Consider the following 26,766-nt stretch of genomic DNA (forward strand, 5'->3'; position numbering starts at 1 on the left):
TAAATGAGCGCTGGCAGCGAGCTGCACTTCTATTTTTTTTCTAAAAGGGAAATTAATAGCCTAACATGCTGGTCTATTGAAAACAGCCTATTCCAAATAATTGATAATATGGAATTAAGTTTAAACGTTGGTGAATACTGATAGGATACTTATTTATTGGGTGACTAGTTTCCACAGGAAGCCTATTGAATGAAATAGTAAGTTTTGATATGGGCAAGGCTGATGTGGGTTTATGAACTTGGACACTTTTCTTAACCTGTCTGGTAAGTTCTCTGTCATAAGGGAAAGAATGCCTACTCAGCAGATAAGGACATGACATAACATTCTGACCACAGTGGCAAACATTAAAAATATGTTTAGTGATAAGTGTTGTCCATATAGTCATTTATTTATAGAAAAAGTAGGTTTACAGTATGTGATGAGACAATTTTGATAATAATATATTTTATGACAATGGAGTCCTTTAGTAAAGATTCACACTTAGAAATAACAGAAGAGGCCGGGCGTGGTGGTTCACACCTGTAATCTCAGCACTTTGGGAGGCCTAGGTGGGTGGATCACTTGAGGTCAGGAGTTCAAGACCCAGCCTGGCCAACATAGTAAACCCTGTCTCTACTAAAAATACAAAAATTAACCAGGTGTGGTGGTGTGTGCCTGTAATCCCAACTACTCGGGAGGCTGAGGCACGAGAATCCCTTGAATCTAGGAGATGTAGGTTGCAGTGAGCCGAGATCACACCACTGTACTCCAGCCTGGGTGGCAGAGCAAGACTCCATCTCAAAAAACAACAACAAAAACAGCAACAACAATAGAGCATTTGGTGATGGATTAGAACAGGGCTAAATAAACTTTTGCTGTAAAGGACCAGATAGTAAGAAATTTAGGCTTCGTGATTCAAATCTACTCAGCTACTCAGTTCCGCCATTGTAGCATAAAAGCAGCCAGAGACAGTACATACAGGAGTGTGGCTGTGTTCCAAGAAACTTTATTTATGGATACTCTAATTTGAATTTCATATAATTTTCATGTATCACAAAATATCATTAAATATTTTTTCGATCATTTGAAAATGTGAAAACCATTCTTAGCTTGATACAAAATCTTAGCCTGATAGAAAATCAGGCAGTGGGCTGGACTTGGACAGTGGTCCACCACCGTTTGCTAGTACCTGGATTAGAACAGCAGCCTCCTTCAGCCAGGCATAGTGGCTCATACCTGTAATCCTAGCACTTTAGGAGGCCGAGGCAGGTAGATCACCTGAGGTCGGGAGTTCAAGACCAGCCTGGCCAACATGGTGAAATCCCATCTCCACTAAAAATACAAAAATTAGCCTGGCATGGTGGCAGGTGCCTGTAATCCCAGCTACTCGGGAGGATGAGACAGGAGAATCTCTTGAACCCAGGAGGCGGAGGTTGCAGTGAGCCAAGATTGCAACATTACACTCCAGCCTGGGCGACAGAGCAAGACTCCATCTCAGAAAAAAAAAAAAAAAAAAAAAAAAGAAAAAAAGAATAACAGCCTCCAAAGTAAGGTGCGGATAAACATAAATATTTATTTATTTAATATATAGAGAAAGTCGTAAGATTTAAGATTTACATGCATGTGTGGACAGAAATGATGCATACATTTATAACACATAATGTAAGGTTGTGTACTCTAAAAGTTTTACCAATGAGGGAAGATACTATAAAATGGTTTAGAGACCATGGGTTTACTGGGTCTCACCCTTTAAAGTGATTTTATTTTATTTTATCTATCTATCTATCTATCTATCTATCTATCTATCTACCTACCTACCTATATATCTATTTATTTATTTTTGAGACATTGTCTCATTCTGTTGCCCAGGCTGGAGTGCAGTAGCATGATCTCGGCTCACTGCAACCTCCACCTTCCAGGTTCAAGTGATTCTCCTACCTCAGCCTTCCAAGTAGCTGGAACTGTGGGTATGTGCCACCATGCTCAGCTGATTTTTGTATTTTTAGTAGAGAGAGGGATTCGCCATGTTGACCAGGCTGGTCTTGAACTTCTGACCTCAAGTGATCTGCCCATCTTGGCCTTCCAAAAGGCTGGGATTATAGGTGTGAGTCACTGTGCCCAGCCTAAAGTGATTTTAGAAGTAAAACATGACCATGGTGGCATTATTTGCTTAAAACTGTCAGTAGCATGCTATTCTGACCTTCAGCCAACTCCTGAATTCAGAACTATGGCCAGTATATGTATATCCCAAAAGTTACCTGGACTTTTAAACTATTATCAGACCATTTCCTTCATTTGTCTTAGATATTTTAAACTTTTATTTGTAACCTGCCTATTGAGTTACGGATCAAAATCAACAAATTTGTGGCTGGGCACAGTGGCTCACACCTGTAATCCTAGCACTTTGGGAGGCTGAAGCAAGGATTGTTTGGGCTTGGGAGATGGAGATCAGCCTGGACAAACAGCAAGATCCTGTCTCTACACAAAATAAAAATAAAATGTAAGTTAGCTGGTCGTGGTGACACACGCCTATAGCCCCAGTTACTCAGGAGACCAGGTGGGAGGATCTATTAAGCCCAGAAGTTTGAGGATGCAGTAAACTATAATTATGCCACTGCACTCCAGTCTGGCAACAGAGTGAGACCCTGTCTCTAAAAACACACACACAAAAAACAAATTTGCAATAACGCTTAGCATCTATTCATTTCATATATTTATATAAGTAATAGATATGGAATATCCTAGGAAATTTCAGTTGAATTGCCCAGTAATGGAGAAAAGATGAGTTTTCTCTAACATACCCTACATATTCTTTCCTGGCATCTGTGAGATGACATATTCTATTCATTAAAAGCAAGTTTCTATATTTTCCTTAGTCTTCAAGAAGCTTCGTTAGCTCTAGAAACAATCAACCCACTCCATCGGAAAACAGGACTGGAAAGAAAACTAACCAACCGGCTTCTCCGGGTGGTCCAGGGGCTCCAGGAACTCCTTGCATGCCCTGGGGACCAGGTTCTCCTTGGGGTCCGTAGCCAGGTGGTCCAGCTGGTCCTGCAGGTCCTGCGGACCCAGGGGAGCCAGGATCCCCTGGAGGACCTTGGTCCCCCTTCTCACCACTCAGAGCCTGTGACAACACGAATGTGTTTGAATCGTGCTTCATTCTGGTATCTTCTTACGACAGGTTAATCGTCCTCCAGATATGAATACCAGTTAGGCTGTCATTGAGATCTTGAATTAAAAGCATTTGGCATTTGATGAGAATTATTACTAAAATAAGAGCACTGCAGGTTTCTGCCATTTTGTGTCCTTTGGAGTTTAGCAACATTTTTTGAACTTGGAACTGTCTTGAGTCCCACTTGAGATATCTTACAATGACAGATCTCTCATATAATAATAGCCACTAGAACTAAGTTCAAATTGACAGTAGTTCAAATGACTTTAGCAGTGATTTTTATGATAATGTTATATTTCTGAAATAAAGTGAGTACAGCAAACCTTTACTTGTGTTTTCACCAGGTATTTTCATGACAAAGGGGATTTCCCACTTCCATTTTCTCTCATAAACTGTCTAGTTTTAAATCTTCATATGCTATAACCTTGAAAATGATTTGTAGATTTAAAAGAAGTTGAATTTGACAAAATAATTTAAGCCCTCTTCCTTCCCAACATGGCCCTCTGAAATAAATTTGACTCAATTTTTCATTGTTCAATATCATCAGATGGCTAAGTGGTCTGTCTCCTTTTTTAATGACAGGATGTAAGCCTCCACAAATCACCACCTTGATTTTTCTCTCATTTACTTTATGGAATATCTTTACCAGAACTTATAAAGAAAGTGAGATGCAAGTAGGGACATCATACAAATTCTCTTAATACTAGACCAACAGAATTCTGGCACTGTCGCTTTATAAGCATAACTACCACAAAGTGAACAGCCTGGGACTTGGCCAAGGCAGGGTCTGAGAACTGCTGGCCCTGTAGATGCTGCCAGCCAAAAAGGATTTTGTAGTCAGAAGCATTTAGGAAAGACCAGATAGCTTACCTTCATGTGGAAGACTCACAGGTCATGTTCTGACATTAAAGGGTCTGTAAATGAATCTTTAAATTTGTTTACCAAGTTTCTCCAAACCTGTTTGAGGTAAAATCTGTTTTATTGGATAACACAGGTTAGTCCCAGGAGAAACTGGTATTTCATAGTTTGGGCAGCATCCCTTGCAAACCTCTTGTAAATACGTTATGATGACAGGTGCTCACCCTCTCACTCTATGACATTTTAAAACAAATCTTAGGGCTGGGTGCGTTGACTTACACCTGTAATCCCAGCACTTTGGGAGGCTGAGGTGGGCAGATCACCTGAGGTCAGGAGTTCGAGACCACCCTGGCCAACATGGTAAAACCCCATCTTTACTAAAAATACAAAATTAGCTGGGTGTGGTGGCACATGCCTGTGATCCCAGCTACTCAGGAGGCTAAGGTGGGAGAATCGCTTGAACCCGGGAGATGGAGGTTGCAGTGAGCTGAGAGTGCACCATTGCACTCAGCCTGGGCAACACTGCCCGCCCCGCCAAAAAAAAAAAAAAAAAAGGAAAAAAAAAAAAAGATCTTGATAGATGTTACCTCAATTAAACGTGAGAAATTCTTTCATGAAAAGTGATTAAATTTACATAAACTTAAATATCTTAAATGACAAAACAGTCTCTTTATTTGACTATGATATCTCTGAATATGCTGTCTTCTAATGCATTTATTTTTACTTTAAAGTATGGACATAGACCCCAAAATATTTATTAAACTTTCCACTATATATCATTTTCTGAACCTTTCCATGGACTCATTTGATACAAATATGGAACTGTAATTTGTGTATGAGATAGGGTTGTTATCAATATAGAATTTTATTTGGTTGAAATCACTGAATGCTACCTATTTATTTTATCAAAATACTATAACTATTTGCTTGGGTTATTCCTGCTAATTTGAAGATGCTTCATTCTGCAGTTAGAGCGACGAACTGTGCTGAGCGGCCATTTTTGGAAAAGAAATCACTTTTATCTCTAAACTTCAGAGTACTTCATTCATAGGGAGGGTAAAGTTGCTAAATACCAACCAGTTCGCCTTTAGGTCCTGGTAATCCTTTCACTCCCGGAGTTCCAGGAATTCCCTCGAAGCCCTTTCTCCCAGGTTGACCTCTGAGCCCCGGGTCCCCTGGGGCACCAACTTGTCCCTCAGGCTGAAGTGTTTCACCTTTTTCTCCTTTAAGTCCTCGGTCACCCTTGGCACCTGGGAAACCCTAGGGTAGTACAGAAATGAATCTGCATTATATTTTGTTAGAATTCTTCTTGTGTCAATCTTAAAAACAGTGTGGACAAGAACTTTTGAATTTTAACATGAATTTTTTCAACACACTTTCTTTGGTCCACAAGTATTATTTCAAGCATTTTGTTTGTTTTGCTTTGTTGTTAACTTCCAAAACTGAAAAATAATTCAGTTAGGTAGTATAATTCAAAACAATACACACAATAATCTAATTCAATACCATAGAACAATCACCATAATTCAGGTTATGTTCGAATATTGGTAAATTTTAACAAGCCTCTCTGAATAATTCGATCTAAATATATTTATCTATAACTTTTTGGTTCACTATGACAATCAAGATTCTAATTATACCACAGACTTACTGTGGTATAATTTACATACCATAAAATTTCTCCTTTATAAGAGTACAATTCAGTGATTTTTAGTAAATTCATAGAATCGTGCCACAATCACCACAATCATGTTTAAACATCTCCATCACGCTCCCAAATTCCCTCAAACCCATTTGCAATGAACCTCTGTTCCCACCCTCAGCCCTAGGCAACCACTAATCTGTTTTCTGTTTCTGATACCATTTCAAACTGTTTATAAATTCATTGACTCATTCACTTAATCAGTCACAGATTTATTCATTTAATCAACAGGTATCTATTAAGTGCCTACTGTTTGCAAGGCACCAAACTAACAAGTGTGTTGCAACCGTATTTCTAGAGTGTGCACTTTTTCAAATCGAAGCTAAAGATTTAAAAACATGAAATCTTACTGGAATTCCTGGAAGACCTGTATTTCCTGGGGACCCTGGGCTTCCTTTCAAGCCAGTTGCACCTTGTCTTCCTGCAAATCAACGAATTATTAACTAACTCCTCATTGAACGCCAACTCTGAGTAGACAGGGTAATACAATGTATGAAGAAAATAGAGTGTTTTCTTATGGGGAAAGAAAGACAGCTTCTGTCATAAAACATAAATGCAGTAAGAGAATGGGAGTAAATAACAGAACAAAAGATCATGGAAAAAGTAACTCAGATCTTAGCTTCTTAAAATTTAATCTTCATAATTTTAAGATTATATCTTTATTTTTTCTGAGTATATATTACTTTTAAAAGTAATATATGCTCATTATAAGAAAATTATGCAGAAAGAAGAGACTAAAAATCACCTATAAATCTACTACCAGAAGATAATATTTGCTAAAGTTTAACGTATATTAATGATAAATTTTTATATCCATAAGTGCATAGGACTCATATACACACTATTTTGGAATTATAGTATACACATGTCAATAAGTATGAATTTATAGCTTCGTTTTAAATGGCTGCATGCTGCCTATTGTGTTGGTGAGCCATCATTTATTTAGCTAAATGCTGTTTTTAGACATTTAGACGTTAGCTAGACATTTTTCAACTTTTGACTGTTGTAAACAATGCTTTGAAAAATGTCTCTGGGTATTTAGCTTCCAGATTTATCCAATTATTTCCTTTATAATAAATTTTTAAAAGTATAATGGCAGAGGCAAATGGTCACAAACTTTTCTAAGGTTTTGAATGTCTCTTGACAAATTGCATTTTATTGTACAATTTTATATTTCCCATAGATATTTAAATATCTGTAAAGATGATCCCTTTAAATGACTTTCTGGGTGGGTCTTTGGTCAGTTAATCAACACATATTTATTCGGATTCTATTTTTTTTGCAAGCTATTGAGCTGGGGTGTATATTTTTATAGGGATCCAAACCATTTTACTGCTTACATATCTTCTTTGAGCTGCACCTGGATAGGCCAAATGTAGAGAAACTATGAAAAATACAACAATGCAATGAGTGGACAACATCAGTGAGCTGCTCACTTGCTCACCTTGAGCCAAGGAGGAGACTCGAGGAGAGTCTAGGAAAATAATGATTTTTTATCTTTTATTGTTTTTCCTCCTTATTTCCCTCCTTCATTTTCTTCCTTTTGGTTTTTGTTTTAATAGAACACTTCCCTTGGATATTTGGATACTGAACAGGAGTGACATGAGGAACAGTCCCTACCTCTCCACTCCTCCTTCCTGCACAAGCCTGTGAGCCAGGGCAGGGGCAGCCACTGAAAGTAGCAGAGGCCTTCATAAAGGAGAAGTGAGTGGGACCTGAGGGGACAAAGGATCCCTGCCCAAGTGCATGTCATCCAGTGGCTGGACCACAGCTGCCGCCATTAGTCTTTCTTCTTTGGATTGAGACCCAGTCTCCCAGAAGACCCTATGCCAATGCAAATGGCTACTGGATGGAGATAACATATCATATTCCCTATCCAGGTTGCCAGGTAGACCTTTGGATTAACTCCCCAAAAGCAGCCCCCTAGGAGACAGGCGACAGCACTGCGGTCAGGGGATGCAGGCGTGGAGGGCAAGAGCACGCCTCTGGATTTAAGTTCAGTCTCTACCACATTATCAGCTGTGCCACCTGATGCCTCAGCTTCCTCATCTGTCAAATGGGGTTAATTACAGCACCAACCTCTAGGGTTGATGTGAGAAATAAAGGAATGGAGGCACATAAGACACTTAAAACAGTGCCCAACACACAGACCAAGGGCTCTGTAACTTCAACTCTTACTGGTTAATGATACATAATTTGATGACACTGTCTGAAGACCAAGGTGCTGGTGGCAGAGTCAGGACTGTGGGTGGTAGCAAGGGAGAGAGAGGCCCTGTGTAGACAGGGGAGTGGCACAAGGGGCAGAGGAACGCAGTCAATAAACAGAGATGTTTTGTACTTCAAAGTTTTACCCATAGGCAGTTCTGTGACTGAAGACGGGGAGGTCAAAAGCAGAGGTGGTGACAGCCATGAGTAACCATGTGGGACAGAGAGTCCTGGCCTGGTACAGAGTTGTCAAGAGGAGACTTGTGAATCATCCTTTATTTAAGCCTCAGGACACTGACTATAAAATGTTTTGTTTTTTTTCCCCCCTTTCAAAATTTGACTTAGTGGCTAATATTTTTTTTAAAAAACACCATGAGATTTAAATAAAAATTCCAATTCCTTTCTTCTGATGAAAACTTGGAAAATTTATTAATGCAGGGCCTAACATGTTGCACAGTAACAATGGGCTGGAAGCAAGTGCCTGCTGGCCCGTTCAAATGTGCCCTCAGTTTGTTTACTGTAGTTCTGCAACTCTCTTGTCCCCAGCACTGAGGATGTTGCAATTTTTTAAAATAGCATTTGCATCCTTAAGAAGAAAGTGAAATACCGCACATTCCTGTGACTCTTAAAAGTAGGAACATGAAAAAATGGACTGAGTAGGGTTGTGTCTTTTGAGAAAAAAGGGAGAGAGCATGTTTCTTTATGGAAGAGAAAGAGGGTATGTGTTTCATGCAGCTGCTTCACTGCCTTTAGTTAACTGCTGTTCTCTTGTAGGACTCTGTGTTGACAATTCCTGCCTAACACAATACTTTGCTAGGGGTCAGCAACTAAAATGGAACAGGGAAAAATACCAGCTTTTCTTGGCTGACTTTATGTTAATAAAATATATGTTTTTGAAACTCTCCCTCCAAGTTCACATAAACCACGTCATGACATCCACCTATCAAATGCTTTTATTTTCTTCCAGTGTATTGACCCTTTTGTGCTTGCAAAAACACTTGCATGCAAATTGTTTGTACCTGGGATTCCTTTTACACCATGTAACCCTGGCAATCCTGGGAGACCGGGGGGCCCTGGGATATAAGGGCACTGTGTACACAGCAGGCCTGGTTCTCCTACAACGAGAGTACACTAGGATTACTTATAAAGGTACACCCCATCCTCAGAAAAAAACAAGTATTTTCCAACCACACTATCATTTATTACATTTAAACATTTTTATGTAGTGAAAATTATCTAGGACATTATACATATTAATTTAAAAATTCATCTATTATAGATCTGCTTACTTTAATGTTCTGAGCTATACAGTTCTTCTGAAAGGGGAAATTCCAAGACTCTAACGTAAAACATCTATTTCAGTGATTCTTTCCTTGCATGCAGGCGAAAACTCACATTTTAGGGATATCCAACAATTTATTGCATAGGTGCCAAATAAATTATTGATTTACAGATAAACAAAATCATCACTGACTGGTAGCTATTTGGGATCATTGTTATCTCAGGGGGAAAATCAATTATAATAATGATGATGAAAAAGACTTATCCTAATACAACATTATTGATTGAACCAACCTTTGGGCCCATCAATGCCTGGGATTCCTGAAGACCCTAGATAGCCTGGCAGTCCGCGATCTCCAGGTGGACCCTTGCGAAAAATGATGTCACCTATAAAAATACAGCACCAAAGGCAATTTTTTATTTATGTTTTTTTTTTCAATGTAGTGAGTGTTGTAATATATGTATTATTTAAAGTGCATCTCTCTCATGTTTGTATTGGAAGCCTAGTCTTAAAAGTTTATCTGCAACTGAGAAGACATGGTGACCAGCTCTTCCCTTCATATTACATAGATGTGGCATTTTTAAGGTAGTTGGTCTTCGAAAGCTCATTATAAATTTTTTTTTTTTTTTTGTCACAGAATCAACCTATTTTATCTTAGTTGTTTCCAGTTATTCCAAGTTGATATGGTTTGGCTGTATCCGCACCCAAATCTCATCTTGAATTGTAGTACTTCTATAATCCCCATGTGTCTTGAAACGAACCTGGTGGGAGGTAATTTAATCATGGGGGTGGTTACCCTCATGCTGTTCTTGTGATAATGAATGAGTGCTTATGAGATCTGATGGTTTTGTAAGGGGCTTTTCCCCATTTTGCTCAGCACTTCTCCTTGTTGCCATCATGTGAAGAAGGACATGTTTGCTTCCCCTTCTACCATGAGTGTAAGTTTCCTGAGGCCTCCCCAACCATGCTGAACTGTGAGTCAATTAAACCTCTTTCCTTTATAAATTACCCAGTCTCAGGTATGTCTTTATTAGCAGCCTGAGAACGGACTAATACACAGACAATCCCTTTAGCATCTTGGGGCAAAGGATCAAATCTTATTCTGGATATTTTTTGATACATTGTATTTTCCTGATATACTGTAGATGCATAATATATGTTGAGAAAAAGAAAAATAGATTCTGACTCAGGGTATCATCTGTTTTCTCTTTGTTGTTTGTCCATATCAATTGAGTCGTCATTCTTAAGGCAGGTCTCTAAGGAAGCTCTTTTCAGCTTCCACATTTTCTGCTACTGTAATGTTACAATGAACAGCTAATTCTCTTAAACTGGTTAATTGTGTACAGTAATCTAATGGTTGGCTCTGTCATTTCAATTACAGGTTGAAGGCAATGGTGATTAAAGTAAATATTTAAAAACAGTCCCATAGCTGTCCCAAATTTCAGAAAAACAAGGTACCACTAGAAACATTTAACTTCATTGGAACACAGAAGAATGACCATTTTGTGATCAGTTTTCTGCATCTTTAAAATACCTGGAAGGTCATCTTTAAATGGTACAATCTGATAAAAGTTTAATACTTAGTGTAGACTTATATGAATACTACATTCATACATTTTTGTATACTTACACATTTTCATACTCAATTAATGCTTAATTAAAAAAATACTCGAGTACCTGCAGTGTTCCCCATTCTACATACTGGGCTTAAACAGTTAAAAAGATATAGTCTTTGACCTCAAAATACTTTGATTCTTGTAAGAAAAACCGACAAAGACAAAGATAAGGCAATGTGAAAACTTCTACAGTTGGGATAACCTTGGCAGTTACAGGATGTGGACTCACTGAAAGCTTTCTGCTGGACTTGAACTTGAAACTGCAGTCTGAAGGACAGATGGGTGTTGCTTAGAGAAGGGATGGTAGGAAGTAAAGACCCCTGGACAGAGTGTAGCAGGCACTGAGGGAGCATGACACCTCCGGGAGGGAGCCACGAGCACCTGGGCCCAGATCCCAGCTTTAGCTTCATTAGTCCTGTGAACTCTGTATGTCAGCCTTGACATAGAAAAAAAGAGGATACTAAATCTCCATCTTAAAAGAGACTTGGAAGAAGCTGGGATTATAGGCACACCACCACACCTGGCCCCAGAAAAGCTACGTTAAAATATGTTCGTGAGGACCTCTTGTACCTATGAGCCAACACAGAATGCTAGGGGGCTCTGTAGAGGAATGCGAAGGAGAGGATGCCTGTGTCAGGACCTCTGAGCACCACTTCAAGTCCATTGGGCTACAGCTCTGTCATCTCTGACTCCTTCACCTCATAGCATGTTGCCTTACATCCATGCGGCACACCTCTGGCCTACTGTCCTGGGGCTTCCCTGCTGATGGCAAGGAATAGGACTTCCTGGGAACCATGCAGACACAGCCTGGAAGTGGGAGGATGGGAGGTGGGGGACTGCTCCTCTCTTGGGGGGAAATCTTTGACCCATGGGAACTAGGAGCAAATGGATACACTCTTGCCTCTTTCTCCCCGACACAGGCTTCTTAGAAGATAGTCTCTGGGGCTGAACAGGTAGTTGCATTTGGTCAAGGCCAACTTGATAGCCACCCATGCTTCCCCGCATCACCCTCTTTGTCCCTGCCTCCTGCTCTGCTCTCTGGGAAACTCTGGCTAAGACTTGGCTGCATTTGTTAAGTAGTCATTGCATCAATTTCTTTCACAGAGAGTTAGTGAAATGAAGACCATCGGAAAGATAACTCATAAAAACCACAGAGACTGGTGGCTAAGCTGTGAGGAGGGTTTGTCGCCCCTGGTTTGCACACATCTGTCATTTGGTGCTGTACACAAAAGGGATCCCCTTCCACATCTTTACCTGGTGGTCCTGGAGGTCCCGGTGATCCTGGAGGGCCTGGTGAACCAGGACAACCTGGGGACCCAGGAGTCCCCATGGCATCCTTTCCTGGGTGGCCTCGTTCCCCTTTACTTCCTTTCAAGCCTGGCCATCCAGGGGCTCCTCTGAGGCCAGGCCTTGAGGATCCTTGGAGAAAATAATCATTTCTTGTATTTTATATTTTTTCCTGATTAATACAAATTTATTTTTTAATTGCAAGAGTAATATAATTTTATTTATAAAAATTGCACAATGGCGAGGTACATAACACATTTAAATAAAAAAGTGAATATCCTTGCTTTTTTCATCTGTAGCCTTGTTAAATAACCACAGTACAGCAAAGTGCAGAACATTCCATTCCCACGAGAAAATTTGTCTAATTTATTACGAGAAACTGAAACAGAGTTTGGAATGCACTGTATCTTTTTATTTAAAAGGAAGTGAGGAATATTTCCATATATGCTACTTTGTAAATATTTTTTTTTATTAGAGACTAGAGGATGCCTCCAGTGTCCAAAATGAGAAAGAGAGAAAGTTGTGAAGTGGACTTTATTCCTGCCACTGTCTTAGACATAAAAGGGTATGATGAGGGATGGTCACCTCCTGGGAAAGGAGCTGTGCCTGGTGGCACAACCCCCACCCTAATCTTAAAATGGTGAGAATGTGAGGAGCGGATAGTCTCAAAGGAGGCCTTCTTTAATGTCAGAGCTCTAAAATATCTTTTTGCCCCATTCTAACTGTAAGAGATATCTACTATTAACAGTGTGAGATATATCTTTCCATGCATATGCAGGTACATATAATATTTATCCATTTCTGTATCTATTTTTTTAATAGTGGAATTATAGTACACTTATAGTTCTGCAGTCTGCTTAATTTTGAGTAATTTTCAAAATTATGAAGTAGTATAATATACATTATACAGAGAAAAATATGATCAGTGGCAGGGCACCTGCCCAATAGTTTATCAAATTTTGCTCTTTTTTCTTAGTTTTGTTTTCATTAAAAAGAACACGCTACAGTTCTACTTGATGAGTCCCTGTGGACCATCCCTGATCCAACTCTTTTTCCGCTCTCAAAAGGTAAACACTCTAATCAGTCACAGATGAAAGTTTAGAACTTTACAGAAAAAGTGTAATGTAGGCATCCTTATGCAACTCATGATATGTTATGAAAACTACCATTTTCAACCAACCACCTTACCATGACATTGTTTTCTATTTCTGTACCTCCTCTGAGTTTCAAGGCCCCTGCTCATACCCCAAAGTCACTGTAAAAATTCCTGACAATAAGGCGTTTACACTTAGTTAAAACTGCTGAGAAGTGAAAAAGAGCATTTCTATATCAGTTTGTATCAGCTCCACTCCTTCTTCCACTATAAATTGCAAATATGACAATTTAAGAAGCTGGAAACACTATTTTATTTTATTTTATTTTGAGATGGAGTCTCACTCTGTTGCCCAGGCTGGAGTGCAGTGGCACCATCTCAGCTCACTGCAACCTCTGCTTCCCAAGTTCAAGCGATTCTCCTGCCTCAGCCTCCTGACTAGCTGGAATTACAGATTACAGGTGTGCGCTACCATGCCCAGCTGATTTTTTTTTTTTTTTTGTATTTTTAGTAGAGACAGGGTTTCACCATGTTGGCCAGGCTGGTCTCGAACTCCTGACCTCAGGTGATCCACCCGCCTTAGCCTCCCAAAGTACTGGGATTACAGGCATGAGCCATTGCACCCAGCCTGGAAACACTTTTAGATCAGTTAGTGAAACATTTGTCTTATGTAAATAATGCAAAATTAATAAAGGACAGTGTATTTTCCTTTGTAATAGCATTTCTACTTGTATCCTAAGAAACATGGACATACCAGGACTTCCAGGAACTCCGGGGGGACCACTGGGACCTGGGAATATATAACATTAATTAATTGCTTAGAAAGATGTAAATGCTATCCCATCCACTTTTGAAATCTTGGGTGACAATATAATGATAGTTAATAATACAGAGTTTTCGTATTTGTTCCTACTCTCACCTAGACAAACGTTAGAAATTTTCTCTTATTTAGACAAGAGAAAACTAACCTTAGAAATTTAACACTCAAAAGTAAATCATGCCGCCGTAATTCAACAGAGATTTACTAAGAGCCTGTTGTGTGTTCAGCACTTTGCTGGAAGTGCAGATGCCAGAAAATCAAACAGTGCTGGAACATCCAGGATCTGCAGTTTGTCTTGGTGTTCCATCTTAGATTGCTTCCACCTGTAATATCCTGGGGGTTATAATTCTTTTATATATACATGTGAGTGATGTATAAGTAAGTGAACCAGATTTTTAAGAAAATCTATATCAATGTCTGTATTCATCTGTCCTTTTATTTAAAGACACTGGGAAATTGTATTCTTTTAAGTAAAATTTTCCTTTGAAATCTTCTTCATATCAATAATTTGATCAGATCAGTGGCTCCCAATCCTGGCTGCATGCTGGACTAGTCCAGGGAGTTTTTACCATCTACCAGTGTCCAGAGCCCTCCTCCAGACAATGAAATCAGAATGACAGGGTGGGACCTTGGCGAGGCCATTACAGAAGTTCCCAGGGATTCCAATATGTAGCCAGAGATGAGAGGGATTGGCCCAGAACTTTTGGGTTTCTCCAAAGAGATACAGTATAAGTACATGTGACAATAATTCATGGCATCAAGGACAGATCATTGTTCCAAGAGCCGGGAAACCAGAGTTTCAGTTCCCCCTTGCAAATCTCTGTGAGTTTGTTCAGGGTCTCCATTTTTCCCTTCATAATCCCATTGAGATTGCCAATGCCTTGTACTCCCTCCTCCTGCCCTCCAGCAAGTGTTTCCATGACAGATTTGAACTTTATGCTTTGCTACATAAAGATACTTTAATTACCTTCTCGGTATACCAACCTATGAAATAAAAATATGAAGAGTAGGAGACATCAAAAAATAACAGCCCTATGAAAATGAAGAGATCTCCCTTCCCTTTCCTCACCCATGTCAACTCTATAAGCACATGCTATTTATTACCTTGAAAGAAAACCAGAAATATGTTCAGCAAATGCTCTGGGAAGAAATTTATTCTTACCTTGTGGGCCACGAACTCCTTTGGGCCCTGGTGGGCCTGGAATGCCTTCCTCTCCCTTTTCCTGGTATGTGTCATAATATTCTGTCTTAGAGGAGAAAGAAATGAATACAGAGAAATGATAGCTATTTATGGACTGCTCACCAAGCATAATTACTTCAGTTTCTTCATTTTGGCCCAAAGATGGCTTCCTTCTTTTCCTGAATTCATAGGTTTACATGTTAGCAGGTATATGACAGTCATGTAAATGCAGGTGGAAAAATTTAAATAAGTAGACCTTTGTGGTATCACAGTATCAGATATTTTATGGGCTTTCAATTAGAAATACATTTTATGATGTGACTCAGGTTACACACCCACATTTATATGTACACATTCATACATACCTATGTATGTGTGCATATGTATAGAAAAATGAAAGTTTCACAAAATAATGACTTATTCTTACAACATATGATCAACCCCGATACTTTTTATTCTATTCTATTTTACTTTTCAAAAATGCTGGTCCTGGTGGACTGAACTTATTTCCATTTTGGAAGTGTATGGAACCCACACATCAACAAATACTGTATTTATTGTTTCTTTAAATTCCAGGGAACCTGTGGCCTGCAAGAATCGAGGAATATTGTTTCTGACATGCTCAGTGGACCTATTGCCGGTGTTCTTAACCGTTTCCTTCCTAAGTTGAACTTCTTTTGAGGTTAGTAGAAGCTGCAAACAGAGTTATATGGAATCGAATATAAGAAAATACACAGAGAGAAGTGCTAAGAATTCCTCTGAAATGTAATGAAAACATAGATTTCATTTAACATTCAGTACATTTCTCTTGAAGGAAGCAAGGTGGAAATATCAAAGGTTTTAAAAAAACCTCTTTGTATTTTCATATGCTAGATGGATCAATTACTTTGTTGACTTATTTAAGATAAAGTAACAAGAGCCTTGTAGTTAAGCAGTATGTATAAAATCACAAAAGTATTATATTAATAATATAACAATAATGTCCACCATGAAATCTGTAATGATATGTGTGCACCTACCAAATGTTGGGCACAGTGCTAAGTGATTTCACAAAATAACTCATTTAATCTTCCTGGGAACTCCACCAAAGTATTTTGGGACTGTTATAGTTTGAGTGTGCCCCCTCCAATATTCAGGTGTTATCAATGTGATAGAAGTATGAGGTAGGGCCTTTAGGAGGTAATTAGGCCATAAGGGTTTCTCCCTCATTAATGGGATTAAGGCCCTATTAAAAGAGGCTTCGAGCAGCCTCAGGCCAGCTTGCCCTTCTGCTTTCTGCCATGTGAGGATGCAGCCAAGAAAGCCCTCACTAGACCAAGGGCCAGCATCTTGATTTTGGACTTCCTAGCCTCTAGAACTGTGAAAGTAAATTTCTGTTATTTATAAATTACTCAGTCTCAGGTGTTCTGTTGTAGCAACACAGAACAGATTAAGACAGGGGCTCTATGCATCCAAATCATTTGCTTTCAGGGTAAAGATGCAGATTTCCAGGCCCCACTCCAATTCCTGAGTTACATTACTGAGCATGGGGGTCTGAGAACTGCATTTTTAACAGGACACTTTTTCCCCTCATGACCCTTTTGCCACAACGTGCCATTTTGTTTAACCTGCATGATCATTCATGGCAGCCTTGCTTGGCACACTGAATGTGAGAACCACTGTGTTTTGAGGTAGATGAACGGACGCCAGCACTCAGAGTCTGGGTCCCCTTTCTTCTCTTCTTCAGCTGCAGAGTCACGGAATATAGAATGTGGCTGTTCTGCAGTTAGGAGCTGACATCAAATACATGTCTGCTGGGAAGGGGAGCACTGCCTGCTACACAGAGCTTGGGCTGGAATGATTGCTTTTCGCTGACCATGTATTAAACCCGTAGTTTAGTGTCTGCTGCCTAAAAGCTCAGGACCCAGGCCCAGGTGCCGGGGAGGAGAAGTTGACTTCTTCATCCCTTGTTGCCTCACTGTCCTCCTCTACCCTGAAGATGCAGGATCACCTTGGGCCTGGGCTGCTTAGACAAAGCTTTTCGTCTCTTCCATAGCCCAGCATGGGCATCACTAGTACCTTCCAGGGATCAAATAGAAATATTTACGCATGGTCAAAGGGACAAATAGTGACCAGCTATTTTCTGCCCTGGTTTGATAACGAGGTAAATGTTACAATCTCTCTCACACAGGTAATGAGAGACACTGATTCAAAATTTCCTTGCTACTTTAAAGAACTTGATCAAAGATAGCATGGATATTGTCTTTAATCACACTTACTGGACCACGAAATCCTGGAGGGCCAGTGTCCCCTTTCTGTCCCTACAGTGAAAGACAATTACAAATTGTGAATATGGTCACCCAAAGTATTTACATATAAAAAGCAAGATGTATAGTTAAAATGAACAGTATATTGATGTTTAGATGTCATGTACAAACCAAATGAAAGTTAAAGGGACACTGACTTTAAACTATTTTCCTGGAGAACCCGTATCTGGGGAAGGAATCCTATCTACAAGGTTGTACAGAAGTTGCTATTGCCCTGGTGGTTCTCCAGGTTTCTTTCACAACACCATCTTCAGTGCTCGTTCATGTACATTTCTCATTCCTGTGTTCTCACCCTGGTTAGAGGCACAGAAATATCAGACTGTGGGTTGTACGCATTTCCAAGTGTCTCAGCTGTAACCAACCCCCTTTCCTTCAAGAAGGCATTTCAGAATTCTACTGGAAGTGATATGGTTAAAGGGTAAATCTTAAATCTGCACATATACCTACATATATAGCCATGTGCCACATAACAATGTTTGGGTCAATGATGGACTGTGTATACGATAGTGGTCTCATCAGATTATAATACCATATTTTTAGTACTCAATTTCTATGTTTAGATACACAAACACCCACCACTGTGTTACAATTGCCTACGTTATTCAGTACAGTAACATGATATGCAGGTTTGTAGCCTAGAGTAACAATCTCTGCCATCTAGGTTTGTGTGAGTACACTCTATGATGTTCGCACAATGACAAAATCACCTAATGATGCATTTCTCAGGACATATCCCTATCTTTAAGTAACACATGACTACACATGACTTGAAAATGTTTGTAACATACTGTCAGAAGTGCAGAATACAGTTCACAACTAATTGACCACAAGCTTTCAATGTATCATGACTCAGATTGAGACTCATGAAGTCTAGCCTATGCTTGATCTCAAATAACCACAAACTTCCTACAATTGTAGGTCTTTTTCTACCTCTTCCTCATGGGAAGCTGGAATCTCACTGGCCCTAAGTCAGACAGCTTCAAGTACACAGCACAAGTTTAATATCTTTTCCTCAAGAACACCCTTCAAATGTTTAAGTAAAGTTGCCACATCTCTCTTTTCTTCTTAACAGACCTAGTAGCGTATTTGAATGAAGCCTGTTATTGTAATCCCTTGTACTTAGGTCCACGACGTAGGTAAAAGTAAAAGCATAGGCAAAACCCAACCTATTAAAAATAGGGTATTAGGGAGAGGGTTACCTTAATGCCATCTTCACCTGCTAACCCAGGGAAACCCCTGTTGCCCTTGACTCCCTAAAGAAAAGAACAAAAGGAATGGGTCAGAAGACACAGGAGCCAACTGCTTCTGGGGGGGAACAGGTGCAATTTGAACTCCTCTGAAACAAAGGAATGTGCTCAGATGATCTCTCTTCACAGTGGAGATGTAAAACTATGATTCCCAAGTGCAATTTTTAAAACCTGTAAGCTTTTTGTTTGTTTATAACTATTTAGTGACTTTTAAAATTCCTTCTTCAGCTAGTAGGACTGACATTTTTACTACCTCCATGGGCCAAATCAAGTCTATACCTCACTTCCAGGGAAGCCAGGAACGCCGTCTTTACCGGGTTTTCCCTACAGCAAAAACAAATAAAAAACATGAAGTTTAATAAATATGGCTAACTTTACAAATATGGAAATCTTAAGTGATATGATCATCTCCTCTTGACTTCAGGCATGAAAAGTCTGAGTAAAGATCCTCACCCAGGTGTTAGAAGGAAAAACTATTAACCACAGAATACACAACAGCCCTCTCTTTCCAGGGAAGGCAGAAGCCAGTCAGAATGGGAAACTAGAGAAAGTCAGAGAAGGAAGGAAGGACATTAACAGCCAAACTTAAATTAGACCTGATGCTGTTCATCCTGAGCTTGGAAGGAAAATAAAAATCACACTGGGCAGAGAAGTAAATAAGGAAGCCTAGAAAAGGGAAGGTGTTCACAGTCCGTTTATTCATTTATTTGAAATATTGGCAATTCCTCGGATCCAGGTGTGCCTGTATTTAAATACATGTATAAAAGGTATAGTATGGTATCTCAACCAGCAGCGTTGATTGACTTATGGTATTTGCATTTCCTGATAAAATTTAAAAATCATGTTCATTGAATATTTTTTTCCTGAGGCAAAAAAAAATGTTTTTTGCTTACGTATAATGTTTATAGATTTTACTTTTCCAAAAGTATAACTTATAGAAATTTAACACAATAGATGGATTTAAATCTTTCCCAAATGGATCTGGGTAGGGTTGTGGGCCCTGCTGCTTCCGTTTTTCCAGCCACCCACTTCTGGTCACAGATTGCCCTATATCCTTTGTGGGGGCTGCCCTTCCCTCACTCTGGGTGGTTCTGATGGCACTGTCCATCTGAGTAGTCCACTGCCCCACTGGCCTGGCCAATCATAGTACCCTTTTCTCTTGGTCACAGCCTTTTTTCCAGAGTGAGAACAGATACGACCAAGCTGGGCCAATGAGATGAATTCCCTGAGATTTTATAAATGGACACAGGGAGAGAGAGGCTCTCTTTCTCCTCTAATGCCATCAGCCTGAAGTTGTCTGCTCAAGGGTAACTCTTTCTCCCCATCTCCCCTGACATGGAAGATCATCTGCCAGAGGAAAGAATGAGGCTGATATGCAGAGAGAAGCAGAAGTGAGATGGACAGGGAGTCATGCCCTCATTTTTCCAGGCTCTGAAGTCCTTGAACCCTGTTTTAGCCTTGAACATCTTAGATACTTGAGCAGGTAAATCCTGCCTCCCAAATCTTAAAGAACAAAAATTTTTAACTGGAGCTAATTTGAGTTGGGCATCTGGTTCCTGTAACCTAAAGAGTCCCAAGTCCTGACTAATCAAAACTGCACATGACACCGAATTTCCAAATTTACCTGCGGGCCGGGGTCTCCAGGAGCACCCTTTTCAGATCCATATGATTCTCCAGGCAGTCCCTGTATTAAGCAGAGCTATGTCAAGTTTTATGAATTACTGATTTTTTTACTTACATTGATTTTTATTAATTTGTCCCTTTTGGTTATTCTGCCATTTAAAAACATGTTTAAGTGCTGAGTCATCTAAGAGAGAAATCTTATTGATGAATAGTAATTAAAAAACAGATGCTAAAAAAGCTGATGCTGAAGATAAGTCATAAGATGGGCGGCATTGGGGCCGGGCACGGTGGCTCAAGCCTGTAATGGGCGGCATTGGGGCCGGGCGCGGTGGCTCAAGCCTGTAATCCCAGCACTTTGGGAGGCCGAGACGGGCGGATCACGAGGTCAGGAGATCAAGACCATCCTGGCTAACACGGTGAAACCCCGTCTCTACTAAAAAATACAAAAAACTAGCTGGGCGAGGTGGCGGGCGCCTGTAGTCCCAGCTACTCGGGAGGCTGAGGCAGGAGAATGGCGTGAATCTGGGGGGCGGAGCTTGCAGTGAGCTGAGATCCGGCCACTGCACTCTCAGCCCGGGCGACAGAGCGAGACTCCATCTCAAAAAAAAAAAAAAAAAAAAAGATGGGCGGCATTGGATGCATGTACAACAGTGCAAGGATTTCAGCAAGGAATGGCTGTAAAATAACTCTAGTGTATTCATGATCTCTGCAGTCAAATGTTATTGTATTTTAGCCAATATTAAGACTTAAAAGCAATAGCTGCTCTGCCTGTGGAGTAGCCATTCTTTTATTCCTTTACTTTCTTGAAAAAAAAAAGAAAATTTAAGACAAAACACACATCAAACTAAATACTAGGGCTCTACTTTGTGTGTTATGGGGACAATATAACTTTAAATAACCTACTGAGGGTCCAGGAGGTCCAGGCTCGCCGATGGCTCCCTTGTCTCCCTTTTCCCCCTTGAGGTCCTGCCAAAGAAACAGTTCAACATTGTTATAAATGGATGAAATGAGATTTCACTGATTCAACAGTGAGACAAATCCTCTATCTGTTCAATAAATTGGGTTTACAAACTATGAATGTGCCTTATGTTAATACAACCCAATACACCTTCCATTTCTCACATTTCAAATTTTATACCTGTGAACTCACTGAAGCTACCTGCAAACTTTTTTTTTAAGTATCTTCTTTTTTTTTAAATAAAGCCTCACTCTGTTGTCCAAGCTGAGCCTCAGATCCCTGTGTAATGTTTCCAAGATTTATGAGTAAAGGACAGGAAGGAATAAATCCTGGAGGTTCTGGCTGGCTGAGGAAGCTGGGCTGAACTGGGCTTAGATAACAAGATATTGTAAAAGAGGTACAGGGTCACGAAGACTTCGTCCTAGACACGGGAAGGCACAACCCTGATCATAAAACTGAAGAATTACCGTTCTGTTATCTGGGCCAGTTAGGGTCACAATAACTGTTCCTGGTGGTCCCGGGGGTCCTGTTAACCCTTTCACACCCTAAAGACAAAAACACTTAGGAGTGAGAAAATAAACAACAGCATCACCATTTCAATGTTACTACATTTGAAAGGTCTGCTTTTCCCCTTTAGTGCTTATACGAGAAGATAGAACAAATGAAGGCCCATCCATTTCCACTTGACCAGTAAGTAAACGGTATAGGCTGATATGCTCTGGGACATACAATATCTTGCTTGCTAATAAGACATAGTATTTAAATTACCCGCTCTCCTTTTTGTCCTATCACTCTTTCACCCATGTGACCCTGTAAGAAAACACAAAATCAAATTATTTTCTAAAAATAAATATGAATAAATAGTCTAAACTCATCAAAGTTCCAATATTTGTAACTGAGCATTTATATTTTAACTTTCATTTTAGAATGATAAATTAGTTTAGCTATTTCTTAGAGAAGAGCATTGATATGTTTCTTTTAGAGGAGGAACTCTTGAGGTGCAGAAAGCTTAAGGGATTAAACAGAAAGCGAACATGGCAAATGCTGACACGCAGTGGTGTGGGGGAGGGAAAGGAACCCAGCTCAGAGCATATTTTTCTGGCTCTGCAGTAGCTAGTTTTGATCCCACTGGCCGCTACTTAACTTCCTGATGCCCTTGTTTTCTTGTTTTAAAAATAAGAATGGGTAGCTGCATTTCAGGATTCTGAAATTCAATACTTAATAGAGAATCTAAGAATAGAATTCCAGCTACCCGACTTCACTGGTAGTTTAGTGACATGAGTCTAATGCAAATAGTTTCCTCACTAATGATGGCTGATTCGTCATTTCAACTAATACCTGCTTGCTTTTTCACCCATGAGTACTCAGATCTTCCCCTTGTTAGACCAAAGCTGAGGGGAATCAAAACACTTTAAACCTCAGCTCTGCCATGTACTATTAGACAATTCACTTAACCAGAACCTATCCATCTCTCAGGGTGCATGCGTGTGTGTGTGTGTGTGTGTGTGTGTGTGTGTGTGTGTGTATTTGTGTGTACCAATAAGATACTAAATATGAAAGTATCTTAGAAAATACCTCATATAAAAGGCTACCCGAGCCAGGCGCAGTGGTTCACGCCTGTAATTCCAGCACTTTGGGGGGCTGAAGCGGGTGGATCACCTGGGGTCGGGAGTTCGAGACCAGCCTGGCCACCATGGTAAGACCCCGTCTCTACTAAAAATACAAAAAAAATTAGCCAGTAGTGGTGCTATACGCCTGTGATTCCACTTAGTCGGGAGGCTGAGGCAGGAGAATTGCTTGAACCCGGGAGATGGAGGTTGCAGTGAGCCAAGATCACACCACTGCACTCCAGCCTGGGCAACAGAGTGAGACTCCATCTCAAAAAAAAGAAAAATAATAATGAAAGAAAAGGCTACCTGATAGTAGGAGATACTGTGCTTAGGACTAATTTCCTGTTGGGGCTCAGCCTCACTCAACATTTTTATAATTAAACTAACAATTGCACTTCTGTTTTTTGTTTGTTTTTGTTTTTTGTTTATTTGTTTCTGTTTGTTTGTTTTAGATGGAGCCTCTTTCTGTCACCCAAGCTGGAGTGCAGTGGTGCTATCTTGGCTCACTGCAAACTCCAACTCCCGGGTTCAAGCTATTTTCCTGCCTCAGTCCCCTGAGTAGCTGGGATTACAGGCGTGTGTCACCATTCCTGGCTAATTTTTGTATTTTTAGTAGAGACAGGATTTCATCACGTTGGCCAGCCTGGCCTCGAACTCCTGACCTCAAGTGATCCACCCGCCTCTGCCTCCCAAAGTGCTGGGATTACAGGCGTGAGCCAATGCGCCTAGCCTTGTCTTAACAGAAACGCATGCAAGACCCTGTGTAATGAGCACACAAATAGTCATCTTTTACTTACTAGCGTAAGACCCGGTTGGCTTTGTGAAGCAGCATACTACAAAAACTCAGAGGATAATGTGCTGTGTGAGATGATCAGAAATGGAAAACCTGTGGATTAAGAATCCTTGCATTTTTCCTGATAAGTAGCTTCTTATAAATTGAATTAAGACTCTTTGTATCAGGGATCAAGTTACTGAAATGCAAGGAGAAGAGAGGTGAGAGCAGCTAGCCATGCTCTTCCCTGCTAGGAATCCTTGTGAGTTCCAGAGAGGTACCTAACAGTGACCCACATGAAGAAGCAGGCCAGGTTTGACTTTGAGATTGAGTAGGGTGTGCTAGCTGTTACATCATATGAACGGTAGTCTACCTTAGGTCCTCTAGGTCCCATGGCTCCTGGAAAGCCCTAGAAAAATCCACAAATGAAAATCACAGCAGGAAATGCATCCAACCAGAAAAATTCTTTTAATAACTTGTTAATAATAAATAATGAATCTATTAGTTGACAGAGTCTGTAGCAAGGATGACTTGATACTCACAAAGAATCCCGGAGGACCAGGTGGGCCAACAGGCCCAGGAAAACCTGGAGGGCCTGGCAAACCCTTGAAATTGAGAGAAGAATAAGAGTGAGTTTAACTTTACTTCTCACTTAATAACAATGTCCATTAATTAAATGCATTAAAATAATAAAATCAGGAGAGCCTAACACCTCCCTTTTCAGTGACTGCAGTTAATGACAACAAATATCAGAAAGTGTGTTGCCATGTGTAACAGGCTGGCAGGACCATCTGGACGATACCGTTTCTAAAATGACCAGAGTAGTTAGTTTACTTCAGATGTTTCAAAATTTTGCTTTTGTCTTTCTTCCCACCTCCTTTCTCCTCCCTTTTCCTTTCTCTGTCTCTCCTTTTGGCCAAGCATGCTCCTGCGTTAGGGCCTGCCACCTGCTCTCCCTCTGCCTAGAATCCCCTTTTCCCAGGTATCTGTATGACTCACTCCCTTTTCCTTTTCTTGTCTTTATGTAATTGTCGTCCTTTCCGTAAAGCCTTCCTGCTTATCCAAAGTTCTAACCCACCTTCCAACCCAGACACTGCCTATCCTGCTTTCCTGTATTATTTTTATTTTTAGCATTTATTACTCACACACCATAGAGTTACTCATTTACACTTTTTTTGTTTCCCCCATGAGAATGTAAGCTCTATAAAGGCAATATATATACATTTTAAGAGACTCGGTCTCCTATGTTGCCCAGGCTGGTCTATAACTCCTAGGTCAAGAGACCTTCCCGTCTCAGCTTTCCCAAGTAGCTGGGACTATAGGCACATGCCACCATGCCTGGTTCATCAAATTTTTAAATATCTATCTATCTATCTATCTTCTATCTATCTATCTATCTATTTTTTTTTTTTTTTTTTGAGACAGAGTCTCATTCTGTCCTTGGGCTGGAGTGCAGTGGTATGATCTCTGCTCACTGCAGCCTCTGGTTCCCAGGTTCAAGTGATTCTCCTGCCTCAGCCTCCCAAGTAGCTGGGACTACAGGTGCATGTCACCACACCTGGCTAATTTTTGTATCTTTAGTAGAGATGGAGTTTGACCATTTTAGCCAGGCTGGTCTCAAACTCCTGACCTCCAGTGATCCTCCTGCCTCGGCCTCCCAAAGTGCTGGGATTACAAGTGTGAGCCACCGTGCCCAGCCTTAAATCTACATTTTGGCTGATTTGTGCCCTGCTGTATTCCTAGAGCCTAGAAATAGCCCCTTGCACATAGTTGGCAGGTAAAAAATATTTCTTTTTTTTTTTTTTGAGACGGAGTCTCGCTCTGTCGCCCAGGCTGGAGTGCAGTGGCCGGATCTCAGCTCACGGCAAGCTCCGCCTCCCGGGTTTACGCCATTCTCCTGCCTCAGCCTCCCGAGTAGCTGGGACTACAGGCGCCAGCCACCTCGCCCGGCTAGCTTTTTTTTTTGTATTTTTTAGTAGAGACGGGGTTTCACCGTGTTAGCCAGGATGGTCTCGAACTCCTGACCTCGTGATCCGCCCGTCTCGGCCTCCCAAAGTGCTGGGATTACAGGCTTGAGCCACCGCGCCCGGCCAAAAAATATTTCTTGTATAATCGAATGTACCATCATTATATCTTCAACGTCATCACAATGACTAATACATAGATGATAATCAATACACACTTAAAGAATGTATCAATATCTTGGATTACTATTATCTCTTCTTCCTGGATCCCCTGCCTTCAGCATCTGGACTCTTAAATGTTTTCTAAGCAAAAAAAGCGAGAGCCACTATATCTTGCATCTCTTCTCAGAAGCCTATAATGGCTCCTAACTGCATCATTCTGCATTTTTTGCAGCTCCTAATCTAACTTCACATCCTCAGTTGGGATGGCTTACCACACAGGAGTTCAACAGCCTCAACTCAAACTCACTTAGGCAAATATCCCATCTCTACCCAGGAATTTCTACATATAATTCTGAACTAAGTTAAAAGAATTCCAGTTAATTGGCTGGGTGTGTTGGCTCACGCCTGTAATCCCAGCACTTTGGGAGGCTGAAGTTGGTGGATCACCTGAGGTCAGGAGATCCAGACCAGCCTGGCCAACATGGTGAAACCCCATCTCTACGAAAAATACAAAAATTAGCCGGGCATGGTGCCCCGTGCCTGTAGTCCCAGCTACTCAGGAGGCTGAGGCAGGAGAATTGCTTGAATCCGGGAGGCGGAGGTTGCAGTGACCCAAGATTGCGCCACTGCACTCCAGCCTGGGTGATAGAGCCAGACTCCTTCTCAAAAAAAAAAAAAAAAAAAAAAAAAAAAAAATATATATATATATATATATATATAAAAAACACATATATGTAAATATATAACACACACACACACACACATATATATATATAACTAGTTAGTTTTGGTTATATATAATTATAACCTGAAAGTTAGCACTTGAGGTTTACGTCTATGAAAGGGTCGTTTTGAATCACAAAGTAAAGCGCACACAGACCCAAAGGCAGTTGTGACTCTTTGTATCCCTTTTGGATCATACTCAGGCTA

General features: G+C 40.4%; 1 protein-coding gene and 1 long non-coding RNA gene across 5 annotated transcripts in view; one reads left to right on the top strand and one right to left on the bottom strand.

The window, feature by feature from the left end:
* The window catches only part of LOC117094434, an 88,895-nt gene that overhangs the window by 49,768 nt on the left and 12,361 nt on the right, over positions 1-26,766 (top strand). The window contains exon 3 of the long non-coding RNA XR_004441546.1: positions 15,771-15,876. This is a non-coding gene — a long non-coding RNA (uncharacterized LOC117094434). The remainder of the gene's footprint in view (positions 1-15,770; positions 15,877-26,766) is intronic.
* Positions 1-26,766, bottom strand: part of COL4A3 (collagen type IV alpha 3 chain) — a 148,579-nt gene that overhangs the window by 36,334 nt on the left and 85,479 nt on the right. For all 4 annotated transcript variants that reach the window (XR_004441545.1, XM_033229989.1, XM_033229990.1 and 1 more), the window contains 17 exons: positions 24,253-24,315; positions 24,084-24,119; positions 22,097-22,138; positions 21,796-21,873; positions 21,274-21,336; positions 20,372-20,431; positions 19,027-19,071; positions 18,700-18,753; positions 17,453-17,494; positions 15,177-15,261; positions 13,949-13,984; positions 12,069-12,233; positions 9,492-9,584; positions 8,936-9,031; positions 6,062-6,132; positions 5,087-5,269; positions 2,935-3,103 (listed from right to left, as the gene is read on the bottom strand). Coding sequence is in view for 3 of the 4 variants with exons in the window: in XM_033229989.1 (XP_033085880.1) it covers positions 2,935-3,103; positions 5,087-5,269; positions 6,062-6,132; positions 8,936-9,031; positions 9,492-9,584; positions 12,069-12,233; positions 13,949-13,984; positions 15,177-15,261; positions 17,453-17,494; positions 18,700-18,753; positions 19,027-19,071; positions 20,372-20,431; positions 21,274-21,336; positions 21,796-21,873; positions 22,097-22,138; positions 24,084-24,119; positions 24,253-24,315 (1,381 nt within the window). In the remaining variant the exon portion in view is untranslated. The remainder of the gene's footprint in view (positions 1-2,934; positions 3,104-5,086; positions 5,270-6,061; positions 6,133-8,935; positions 9,032-9,491; positions 9,585-12,068; positions 12,234-13,948; positions 13,985-15,176; positions 15,262-17,452; positions 17,495-18,699; positions 18,754-19,026; positions 19,072-20,371; positions 20,432-21,273; positions 21,337-21,795; positions 21,874-22,096; positions 22,139-24,083; positions 24,120-24,252; positions 24,316-26,766) is intronic.

Source organism: Trachypithecus francoisi, unplaced genomic scaffold, assembly GCF_009764315.1.
Source record: "Trachypithecus francoisi isolate TF-2019V2 unplaced genomic scaffold, Tfra_2.0 Lachesis_group13, whole genome shotgun sequence".
Lineage (NCBI taxonomy): Eukaryota > Metazoa > Chordata > Mammalia > Primates > Cercopithecidae > Trachypithecus > Trachypithecus francoisi.